General features: G+C 38.9%; 2 protein-coding genes across 3 annotated transcripts; both read left to right on the top strand.

Moving 5' to 3' along the window:
- Positions 1-6: 6 nt before the first annotated feature.
- Positions 7-2278, top strand: LOC112461004. Of its 2 annotated transcripts, none has more exons than XM_025026012.1 (7): positions 7-268; positions 354-507; positions 582-724; positions 801-1003; positions 1079-1472; positions 1544-1750; positions 1845-2278. In XM_025026012.1, exons 1-7 carry the CDS (start codon positions 58-60, stop codon positions 1958-1960), a joined length of 1428 nt encoding a protein of 475 aa, XP_024881780.1. In that variant the 5' UTR covers positions 7-57; the 3' UTR covers positions 1961-2278. The 2 variants fall into 2 exon arrangements, with proteins under 2 accessions (XP_024881780.1, XP_024881779.1); XM_025026011.1 differs by having other exon boundaries at positions 1830-2278.
- Positions 2279-5549: 3271 nt separating this feature from the next.
- Positions 5550-12555, top strand: LOC112461006. Its single transcript, XM_025026016.1, has 10 exons — positions 5550-6426; positions 6593-6711; positions 6836-7328; positions 7408-7673; positions 7775-7914; positions 9679-9945; positions 10379-10699; positions 11033-11282; positions 11385-11656; positions 11981-12555. The coding sequence occupies exons 1-10, from the start codon at positions 6054-6056 to the stop codon at positions 12234-12236; spliced, it is 2757 nt and encodes a 918-aa protein (XP_024881784.1). The 5' UTR covers positions 5550-6053; the 3' UTR covers positions 12237-12555.
- Positions 12556-12581: the final 26 nt, after the last annotated feature.

The following is a 12581-nucleotide window of genomic DNA, read 5'->3' as shown; positions in this document are numbered from 1 at the left end:
TTCCTACATGTGTCGCATTATCTATCAACTGTATATGACGCAAAACTGTTTAAACAAATGGTCAGGTGGCCAATCTTGTGTAAGAAAGACGAAGCAACATATCGCGTCGAGATGAAAAACTTCCTGTGCCTGTTATCACAAGACAATCCTGATCTTAATTTCCCGACGATACTAATGTCCCATTTGATCCAGTCGGCAGGAACCAAGTTTCAAACTATTATGTGGAAGCTATCGCAACTCGCTCTCAAGACCTATATCAAAAGAGATCGTACGTAATGTGCCAAATGTAGGAAGAAAAGTTGTATTGTATTTTCGTGCCAATCTGTGTTATTTATCCAAGTTGGTTTCTTCAGTTCAAGGAGAATTGTTGAACGCCCCATGTATAAGCCCAGTGCAAGATTTAGCGATAAAGTACTTCAATAATATAATTGTGGAAAAATGCAAAGTTGTAACGGAGACTCGCAAGGAGACGGAGAAGATATTGGATGCTGCAAATAATTTTCTGAAGTAAATCACTATTTTTGTTGTCTGTGAACGGCGATATATATTAATTTACATATAATTACATTTATATATTTTAGTGACGAGATTGAAAGATTAAATACATATAAATCAGAGATTTTCGATAGAAGAGAGAATATAAGAAGGATGGTCCCTGATCTGCCAGCTCATCCGTTAGTTCAAAAGCAACTGATGAACGTCGAAGATTCCAATATCACAAACTGTTAGTACACAATAAATATTCTTCTCGTAAATTTATTCATTGCTAACTTTCACGATATTCCTTCTCGCGTTTGCAGTATGGAAAAGAAGCATTTTGAAGAAAGTCCAATATATACTTAAAAAGAACCAGGAATTCAAAGAAGTAGAGAAATCCTTTGATCGTTTGTGCAAACTTGTACTAAGAATAAACTCGAATTCTAGGACGCTCGACGCAAATGAATTTCCCGAAATTTTCTGTGATAATTGTTTATTATATACGCAATCTGAGGCGCAGTCTAAGGTAATTGAATAAAAATTTCGTACGCGGTTCTTGCGATCAATTATTTTTATTTTTATTTTTTTTTTTCAATTTAAGCATTTAATCCACAACTTACATGCGAATGGCTCCATTGTGTTCAACACTTTGTTGTCGTTGCTGTATTTGATAGTCACGGAAATCCGTCACGAAAGCATCGCCGACCTCTCCGATCTATCGCAGTGTCTACCGTCCATTCAGAGTGCTTGCAAAAAGATGAAATCTCTGCGAACGCTATTCAGCGCACTGAACACGAGAATCGGCGGTATATGCAGGAATGAGCAATGTGCGGTGTCTCGAGAAATTAAAAATGTTTACATCGACTTCGACGCGAGCAATGTACCATGTGTAAACCGCTATATCTTATTGCAATCTCCGAAGATTAGTTTCAACCTCGATCAGAGCACGGACGATAAACTTTTTTACGAGAGATTGTGTTCATCTCCGGTGGAAGGTATTGCTCGTTAAAATCGCGTCATTACGAAATTAAAACCGAACGTCACGAGAGTGTGTTAATTTTTTCAGGCAAACACCAACATTTGTTTAGGAGGTACAAGCATAAGTATCGTCCGTTGCGCGAGCTACCTGCACCCCTGTTGGACTTTAGTAGTTCTTGGAACAATATGAGCGGATGGCTGTCTCCCCGCGCACACTCCGTCAAGTGTGAGCAAATCTTGGTCAATGGAAAACCGCTTTCGCCCTTGTACTCTCGATTGCTGCAGCATTCCAAAGGTTTACCGCGCTTTTCAATATTCCGATACGCTTAAAATTCTCTTATCAGTTGAATGAAAACGTTGAAGATAAAAATTAGCGTGTGCGCTTTCAGGACACGCGTCGCGTAGCCCGGGCACGAATTACGAGGGATTGAACCTAACACCGAGGAAACGTCCCTCAAGAACGGGGCATCTCACAACGTACGGCAGAATAAGAAATCTTTTTTAATCCCTTTTTTAATCGTGAAACCGTTCTCGTTACACACATCCTCAAATACGAAGAATTAACGAGATGCGCAACTGATTCGACAAGAATTCATGATATTGATATTAGAAGAAAAATTGATAATAATGCATTTTTTTAAGTTTTGACAAAATTAATTGCTCAAACTTACTGTTAATAGCGTTGATCTATATATTTAAGGCATATGATATTTATTTCATTTTCTATCTTATTGTTTGCCTGGTACTCTACATTTAATAACGGCTAAAGGACAATGTTAGGCATAGATCGATATAACATATTTATAAAGGTACATATTATATATCTGTCATGGTCCAATGATTTTTTAATACATAAGGATCCTGTTGGCCTGTACATTTTCCTGCATTTTTCGGATTATTTTAATATTAAATAAGGTAAATGAGATAAATTGAGTAATATATCGTCATAAATCTTGTTTTAAAAAGATGTAGAGAAAACGGCCTATTTTCAATATTGTTCTTTAATGAGTAAAACGAGCACTTCGTAAATGCTCTCTAAACTTGTGTATTTTTCTTTTTAGATGTCTAAATATTTGTGTGTTGTGACCGCTAGTCAAAAAGACGATTTGCATATTTGTCAGCTGAGCATATAGTTTTTATTTTTATATCTTATAATATAACTTTGTGTACATTTAATTTTTCGCACGCGTTGAACACGTGTGAACACGTGTTGCCTCCCCCCTTTCGCTCCCCATTACACTTTTTTTTTACTCCCTTTTGGAGTGCACTCCTCAAACGGTTATAACAAACTTCGGAGTCATTACAAATCGTTATATAAGCAAGTATTTAGACACGATGATTCGGTTATTATTTACAGAAAAAGCAAGAATAAACTGAATAAATGCGAGGCTGATTGGCTATCGCACGTGCCAGAACCATAACCTTCCCAATATCTCGCGAGCGAGCTCCGAATTCACTGTAGTGGTGAAAATCGCATGTTTTCTAAACATCGAATGAACATCGCCATAATAACTGCATGCTACATCTTTTCGCATATATATTTTTAAAATGACAAGATATCTATATATATGCGTTCTTCTGTATTATCGGAACGAGAAATTATTGTCGATAATCCGTATAAGTTGCCACTTAATAAATTCGAGCTCTGTGCGTAGACTTCTGTATAATATAATTAATTTAATTGAACACTTGGACTAATTAAATTATTGCACGTTGCAGAAAAAAAATGTACTGCCTTTTAATAGCTACTGTGTTTTCAAATTATAGAAAGAGACATAATAAATTAAAAACATTATTTCTCGACAATAGCAACTCACGTGAAGATGATGTTTTTATAAATAAAAAATATTAAACATGGAAAATTTTCTATTGTAGGGTTGGGAACTCAGGGGAGAAAACTTGCACGGAATATTATGCGGAAATTTTGCTGACAAAATGTGCTGTTGCTTGCTCGCAACACTTGTACTATACAAATTTCTATACTAAGCACTTCAGATTCGACGACATCTTTTTAGGTTTAGTAACTAACAATAAGAAAGCTGATATAGTACCGTTTCATTGCGAAGAGTTTTATTTTTATAAGAAAGCAAAATATAATTACAAGTATATATAAACATTAAATCATTTTTTCAGATTTTATTATTGTCTAGGGTGTCCACCTCTTTTTTTTTGAATCTATAAGACAAATAAAATAAAAATAAGAAAAATAATAATAAGGCAAATAAAAGAAAAATAATAATAAGACAAATCTACAATAAGACAACCTTCAAAAAAACCGCCTCGGTGCGCGCTTTTAAATCGTTATGCGCGCTTATGATCGCTTCAAGTTCCGATCTCTTCTGCTTCAACTCTTCTAAACCTAGGAAAACAATTAAGGTTCTTTTTCAGTATAGGTACAGCGACAAATTCTTGTTTCGCACGCGTATGGTGTCTTTAACGCCACGGGATTATGTCAAAACAAGCGTATATTGTACTTGTATTTTGTTTTAAATCTCCAAAATCTGACTAATCAAAAAACTCAAACTAATCTCTCTGTTACGTCATACCAACTCCGCTTTTATCTTCCTCGTAAACTTATGAAACAAATAATTTAAAAAAACGGGACTTACATTGTGCTAGCTCCTGCCAAAACGTGGCCAGATGAGTAACTTGTTGTGCCATGTTATTCTTTTGACAACGGCGACTCGATTCTATCTGCCGCCCGTCCGTGCCTTCCTTTAGAACGCGCGAAGGCTATCCCCTACTCCATCTAACCTTCCGGGCTTTCCGTTTATTTATTTTCGTGTTAACGCAATCTAACCGACTCATGCCTATCTCTATTTGAAAGTCGTATACTTATATCTATTCGAAAATCTTACAAAAGAGAAAGAGAGGTCGATGTTTATCAACACGTTATCCGGAACTCTTTAATTCGGGCGAACGGACTGTCGGACTTCGGTTTTGGCGCGCGATTTCCCGCAAGCGACTCAGGTAGCATCTAATGTCTAAAAGACATCATAAAGACATCTTTAAGATTTCTGGCATCTTAAAGACATCTTTAAGATTTCTGGCATCTTAAAGACATCTTTATGATGTCTTTTAGACATTAATGCTACCTGGGGACGTCTCGCGCATACGTATCGGGCGCCATAGAAGTACAAAAAGATTTGTCTTTTTCTCGCGTTACGATCTATACGCATAAAAATTAATCCAGAAAAAATAGAAAATTAAAATCAAGAGACATTCTTATACACATCTAAATGTAAAAATCTTTAAATATTTTTAATAGACGTATATATATAATATATTATAAATAATTTGACTTTTTAAGTTATACTTGAATAAATTCAAATAATGCAGAAGCATACATTTAAATGTAAAAATCGTAGTAATTAAATGTGTGGTAAAATGTAAATTATTTTCTATACTACGGAGTGTAGAAAGTAATGTACAATTATTTCTCTACTTTGATCTAACTTACTATATATGTATATATAAAGGCTGTATTACACTACGGGTTGCGGGTACCTAGCCGACAGAAATAATTAAATTTGATTTTTAATTTTTCTAATTATAAGCGTATACACATTTCAGGATCTGCGTAATGCAATCTGACGACAGATAGGTAGCAAAAACCGAGTAGAATCTGTTGTTTCCAAGTTATATTTAATAGGTAAAAGGAATAACATTAAAATACTTTTTATTTGAAATATAGGAGACTATACAAAATATATACGAGACAATTAATAATATTTGTGACGATTGTGGCGCAGAGAGATTTAAGTTATAGTGAACCGAAAATCCGAGTTCAAATTCTAAAAATTAATCGGAATATAAAAGCGAAACGCGATGAGATAGGACAATTGAAATTTTATTGATCCTTTCGAGCTTTGAATCTCCTCGGCGAGTGCATTATCGCGATTATTCGATGTATGATGTATGATCGAGCCAAAGAGCTCGTGCGGCGACAAAATTGATCGGGATCAATCACGGCGATGCCGCGACGCGACGTAGCGAATGCGGTAACCGCAGCGGATCATATGAGAAAAAGATGGAGAAAGAAGGAGAAAAGAGAGAGAGAGAGAAAAAAGAGACATGCATACGTAGCGCACAAACATGGCGGTAATCCTATCAGCTGATAGTGTCCGCCGCTAGAATGACGGGCCGCATTTTGGTTAATCGGGTTAGATCGCAATAGGTCGTCCCCTCTCCCTCCCGCGCCGCGCTGTCATCATCCTCGACGCCTCGACGTCGACGGCGGGCTGCGCGTGCTGGCCTACCTACGCTACGTTACGTATGTGACAATACGTGTGTGCGATCCGATCCGAACCGAATGACGCATCGACGACGATGCTAATGCATTCCCCGCATGCTGGCACGGTGTACACGTATAATCGCAGCAACCGGAGGAAAACGAGAACGAGCGCGCGTCGCTGACAGGCGGAAGGCAGCACGCGGGAATGTCGTAAGAGTGATAATAATCGTCCGCTCGTTGGCTCGTCGGTTAACGAAACCCGACCCGAGTTCGAGCTCGGGGTGGATAATAATCGGAGAGCGAGCGGAGTCCGCGTTGATCCTCGCGGAGCGGGATCGTCGTCATCGAGAGCGAGCGGTCTGTGATGAGCGACTCCGAACAACAGCAGCTGCACGTGCCTTACCGAGAGTACCATAGCCAGAACAATACCAGCCACCTGCCACCTGCCACCGCCGCCGTCGCCGCCGCCGCTGCCGCTGCCGCTCTGGTGGACACCGATGCGCTGGTGGACCTGTCCATCGCGCCCGTCAGCAGCAGCAGCAGTAGCAGCCACCATCAGCGTCTGTCATTGCAGAACGATCAGCCGCCGTCGCCGGCTGACCTGCTCCCCGACGTCGAGTTCATTCCCGGCTTGAGCAACGACCAAACCCTAGCCATAGATTCCTCCGGAATCGACCGGGAGAGCCAGCCTCTCCTCGGTCGCTTGGAGCTCGACGTCACGTTCAATAGGTTTCCAGGTTCGTTTCCAGCTGTGGGACAGAGGACAGCGATGTCCCCTGGCCTCCCGTGTATATCTGTTGGTGATTCATGACATCTAGTGACCTTCGAAGAATCATCATTTTTCATATTTGTTATCACGCGTAGGAAATTACATTTCACGTATATATGTTTATATATTTGTAGATGATCCACAGTTCTCGGAACTGGTGTGGCAGGCTGAATGCGCGATAGACAATGGGGTTTACCCAGAGAGGATATACCAGGGTTCCAGTGGAAGTTACTTTGTAAAAAATCCAGCGGGGGTAAGATGTAGCTTCTAACCTGCTCGCGAAAGTAAGAAGTTTAGGCACTTCTATTGTCACTTCTGATCCAACGAATGATACAACGAACGTGCAAATTAACGATGATTCCGTACTGTCTTGTCAGAAAATCATAGGTGTGTTCAAGCCAAAAGACGAGGAACCTTATGGCAGGTTGAATCCAAAATGGACAAAGTGGATGCACAAGCTCTGCTGTCCGTGCTGCTTCGGCAGGAGTTGCTTGATTCCGAATCAAGGATACCTGAGCGAGGCTGGCGCCAGCCTGGTCGATCGCAAGCTGGGTCTCGGCATCGTGCCGAACACTAGAGTGGTGAAACTCGTCAGCGAGGTGTTCAATTATCCTCCTTTGGATCGTCAGAAGGCACGCATGAAGCAAGCCATCATGGAGCAGTTCCCTACGGTGGGATCGCATTTCAATCGTATCGGTCTACCGCCGAAGGTCGGTTCCTTCCAAGTCTTCGTGGATGGTTACAAGGACGCCGATTACTGGCTGAGGCGATGGGAGAGCGAGTCCATGCCGGCGCATTTGAGTCGAGATTTCCAACTCCATTTCGAACGTTTGGTCATCCTAGATTATATCATCAGAAATACAGACAGGGGTAAATGATAAAACCGTTTCTATTTATAATAGCGTTAGCTGGATAGTTTCTTTCCTCACAACGAATATCCCGCTTGCAGGTAACGACAATTGGCTGATTAAATACGATACTGGCGTTAGCAAGAACGGATCTGAACAGGGTGAAGTGAAGATCGCGGCGATCGACAACGGCCTGGCCTTTCCCTTTAAGCATCCAGATTCTTGGAGGGCTTATCCTTACCACTGGGCATGGTTAACTCAAGCAAAACAGCCGTTCAGCGAAGTCACGAGAGAGCTAGTCTTGCCGCAACTCTCGGACCAGAATTTCGTACAGGATCTCTGCGATGATCTGTATCAACTATTTAAAGTATGCTGCATGTATTATTTGACGTGAATGAGCGTATCGCGTTTCGCTCGTCACACGAGCAACAATAATCTCACACATAATTTGCTCGTCTGTTTCCGCAGCAAGATAAGGGCTTTGACCGACATCACTTCGATAGGCAAATGAGCGTGATGCGCGGCCAAATTTTGAATCTACAACAGGCTCTGAAAGACGCTAAAAGCCCCGTGCAATTGGTACAAATGCCGGCTGTAATCGTGGAAAAGTATATATACATATATTTGTTTACTTTTATTTTTAGATATATAATAATTAATGTTACAAAGTTTCACACATTTTATTCTAGAGCCAAAGGAAACGGCGCTCCCCGGTTGTTTTCATTCTCTGACACGTTTACCCAGCGCTTCCAGAACAAGAGTCCATTCTTCTCCTGGTGTTGAAAACGAAAATCAGAGTGACTTGAATCGGAGTGCTCGTGAATAAGTGTGTCAGTGGTATCAGTGTCAGTCACATTGTCCTCTCCGCCGCGAAAAATGTTATTACTTATTTTTCTAAGTTTATCCTACATTTCTACCTCTCTTTCTTAAGTTTTATTTCTATAGTGAGGCTGCAAATTGATCAGGAAAACGCGGTTATCCTTTTTAGACTGTCTTGTATTTATAATCTCTTTTCCATCAGTTTAATTGGGATATAAGATATTCGTACAACTATATTGTATACAGTAAAATATAATATATATATATATATATAATGTTAAAACACATTTTCTTTTAATGCGCATAATGTGCGAAGTGTAAAAAAAGGGCGTATGTGATTTAGATTATAATATATAATTTATGAACATAAAAAAGAGATACAGGCCAGGTTGTACGAAATGTCTCTCGCGTGTCTTCCACACGTACACATACACACATGCATATATACACACATTGTAGTTTGTGCCAATCGGTACCGTGAAAGGAGTGCATAAATCAATACCTAGAGAACGACTAATGTCATGCTACAACTTGAAAGTTGAAAGTTAAAAATATCTTGAATGTATGATATTTTCTTTCTTCTATTCTCGCGCGTTGAGAAGGTGGCATTAGTTATTCTAGTAAGGTGTTGATGCTGGTCGCTAGATACTTAAATGTATAATTCTTTGGAATGTATAAATTCTTTGGAAATTAAACTGTGATCCTTGTGGTACGCATGTAACGTCACGTCGCATATGTACTGAAAACAGGAATTTTACATGGTTATACATTAAGTACAAATTGCTACTGGAATACATAAACGAAATAGAGTTTCTAGCGCAATTTTTATGAAATTGTATTTTTGCCTTTTTTCTCTTTTGTAATACACGCCGTATCGTGAGAGAAATAGAATCATGTGCGAATCAATCCTATGCGAGTTCAAAACTGATATCACAACGACATATCTTACGACAAGAATAACACGAAGTTAGTTCTGGATCATGTGTCAGGCGTATTTTAATCAGGTTTTTAAAATGTTATGAAACTTTGACTCCAAGATATTATTTTGAACGTTTTGATATTTATTACGACACTGTTTACGCAGAACAATATTAATGCAATTGTGCGTTGTACATATATACAATATACGATAAGAAAAGGGATCTGAAAGGGAAAAGCTGCAATATGGAGGTTGTTGAAGCTTGTTCAAAGAGGAAAGCCTCATCATGTACCAAAACGATGGCATGTCCATGCAAGACAAAAGTAATTGTCATCTCGTCAATATCTTACGAATCTTTAATCAATTATTTTTAATTCTCTTATCATACTACTGAAAAACTACCTACCTTTATGATTAATATTCCGTACGCAACGTTGAACTTTTTGTTATAATAATTTGGTTGATTACAAGTTATAATTATTAATGTATTCATAATAATTTATAATTGTTAATATCCGATTGTAATTATCATGATTGTATATTATATTCTGGTATAATATACAACATATTATTATTGGCAATTATTAATATTTATGTAAATTGAATATTTATGTTACTAACCACAGTACAAAAGATACGTGCAGCCTGCACGTGCAAAATCTTTTGCACCAGAGCGATTATACAAGGTACCGTCGAAGCAATTCGAAGACAGGACGACGTATCACTCGTCTTATCTAAATGTGGATCGCGCAACGGCGCGTTGTGCGCGACTACAACCAATTCGACCCGTTCAAAGCTTTGAAAAAAGTACTGGCAAGTTTTTCGACGAGACAACAAACAAACTATCCTACAGACCCGTATGGCAGATCGTTAAAGCGGAGCCTATCGTACCGAAACGTAGGTAAGACAAAGTATCTGTGGTAGCATCATTATTCATCATTGTAAAACGAGGACTTTATCTATTGTAATACGAACAGGATCTCCACGTTGAATGAAGATATTTAAATTATGCTGTGTATATATATAAATATATTATCTAAGAACTCTCAGCGGTTTTGTCTGCAATTATACGTCGAAATTCTTGAGTTGCGAGAAATGACGATTTAGGAACATAAAATCCTGGATCAAAGAAAGATTCACACATATGTTTCTTTATTGTCTTTCAGTTTAACAGAGCAAGTTTGAGATATCTTAAGAGAAGAGACTTTTTTGTATTTCTTTTACTTTGTTATACTAAAAACAACGAGACAGAGGAGAAAGAGAGATTAATTTGGAAGATTGTCAATAGACGTGCTAATAAAGTTTGGAGTACGTTAATATAATAATTTTGTTAGACCGCTGACAAGCACAGGCATGATGGAAACTGTGACGACGGTCCGCCACGATTACGTGGCGAAACGCGTGGAGAGGCCAGAGATGATTATACCCTGTGGAAATATTCGCACAAGTTCAGCTCCGTTGGACGACAGAACGATGGCAAGACTGTCCTACGTTTCTCCAGGGCCTATTGAACCTGTAATCAGTTTCAAACCGATATTAAAGTACCGTCCGTCGAGCCAGCCGCTTACCAAAGAGACAACGCAAAAACTGAGCTATCAGCCCTTCGTCGTCGTTAAAAAAGAATTTCATCCTTGGACGCAGAAACCAACGTACAAGTACGCGTGAACTCGAGTGTTACATCCTGACAATAACAAAATTATTAACAATAAAAAACGTAATAAATCCAAATGATAGAGATATATATTCTACAATTATTTTCTATAACATAAAAAACATATATAAATCTGAATATTACATATAGAATCATCTTACTTATTAATAATAATAATAATAGATATTATATTGTTTCAATTAGAAAAATTTAAATATAAAATAAAATTCTTCTGTCTCTTTGCTTGTTACGTGACAATATAACAATTATAGAAATATTTTCTGCATGCTTTTATTTTCTGTAACATAAAAGATGATATTAATTCGAATGTTTGAAGGCCACCGGACATCGCGATGTGCGGCAAGACAACTTATTCCGAGAGCTATATGGAGAACGATGCAGTTTCCGTGGCGAAGCCCTTCTTACCCGTCGCGACGTATGTATTTCCTTACGGCGCGGAATTTGCAGATAAAACCATCTACAAGGAGAGCTATCTACCTGGTAAAGCGGAGCGCGTGGTGCCGTCTGTTCCCTGCGGGAATATTTCTATCCCCGACGCAAGAATGTCCGCCGATACGACTAACAAGGTGCGACTTCGTAATTATTCCCGAGTCGCACGATAAAAAAACCGATAGTTCCTGTCGCGATTTATAACTCTCATAATTCTCATTACGCGAGTTACCTTGCAGCTGAGTTATCAACGAGTCTGGACCGAGAAGCGAAAATTATTTGTGCCGCGCGCTAGGACCATGTTGGCGACCGCTAAAATGCAATCGGAAACAACGACCCGTTGCGAATACGTAGCAAAAACGACGTTGCGTCCGGACCTTATCGTCCCCTCTGATAATATCCGCACACTCGACGTACCGTTGGAGGGAGACACAACTACCGGATTATCTTACGTAAAACCTGACGTGATAAAACCTGTTCGCAGCTACAAGCCCGTTATGCAATATTACAGGTGAGGAGAAACGAGAAACGTACATGTCCATCCAATTCAAACAGTTCAAAGGACGTCTGTGATGCAGCTAGAACTCTCAGGAGGAAACTCTTTCCTCCGAGGACGCCTTGAAAAGATTTACTTGACTTTGTAATCAATTTCTTTATTGTTTTGACTTTGCTTTAATTTAGTTATGTATCATATATGTTTGCGCAACATCTAATTAGCGCCGACTATTACTGTCTTATTGATTTATTCCGTCTTTTAAATCTCTTCGTGAAGTGTGTTCGACCGTGTTTCGAATTGTAAATTAGTAATCGATCTTGCTATGTGATCTCTGTCCAGGCCGGAAACTAAGATCGACTGCGAGACGATAAATAAATTATCATACCAAACGTGGGCGCCGAAACCTAAAGAAGAACTCCCATGGGCTCAAAGGACCAAATATCAAGCTCCAGAATATCCGATGGCCTGCGACACGGTTTATCACATGAGTTATCCCATGCCAGGTCATTATGTCGAGGACGATTCGTGCGCGGAGTGTCCTTGCCCAATTGAGAAACAGGATAACGTTTCGTCTGCTCCGACAGTAGCGTCTTAAATGTTTTTGGATTGAATAGCGTCCGCTGTATGCTGAAGATAAATTGCAATCTACTTTTGTTATTTTAAACCCGCAGTAGCCAACGTTCCCTATTTTTGGGACAAAAAACCTTATTATGAATAAAATTATTTTAGAGTAAAAAAAAACAAACAATCGTTCTTTAAATTTTGTAATATTTATTTCCAGTATACTTTCCTCTTTCCTTTTGAGGAAGCTAATAATATATTGCTAAAAAGCTATGCCAGTAAATAGAAATGATTGCGCTAACTATAATTATTTATTAATTAATTCTTCGTACTGCAATCATGGCATCTAAATCTAAATTAACAACATAGATAACATCAA

This window comes from Temnothorax curvispinosus, unplaced genomic scaffold, assembly GCF_003070985.1.
Source record: "Temnothorax curvispinosus isolate PA1 unplaced genomic scaffold, ASM307098v1 QBEX01010978.1, whole genome shotgun sequence".
NCBI classification, from domain to species: Eukaryota; Metazoa; Arthropoda; class Insecta; order Hymenoptera; family Formicidae; genus Temnothorax; species Temnothorax curvispinosus.
Note: the sequence above shows the minus strand (reverse complement) of the source record. Positions and strands in the feature narration are given on the sequence as shown.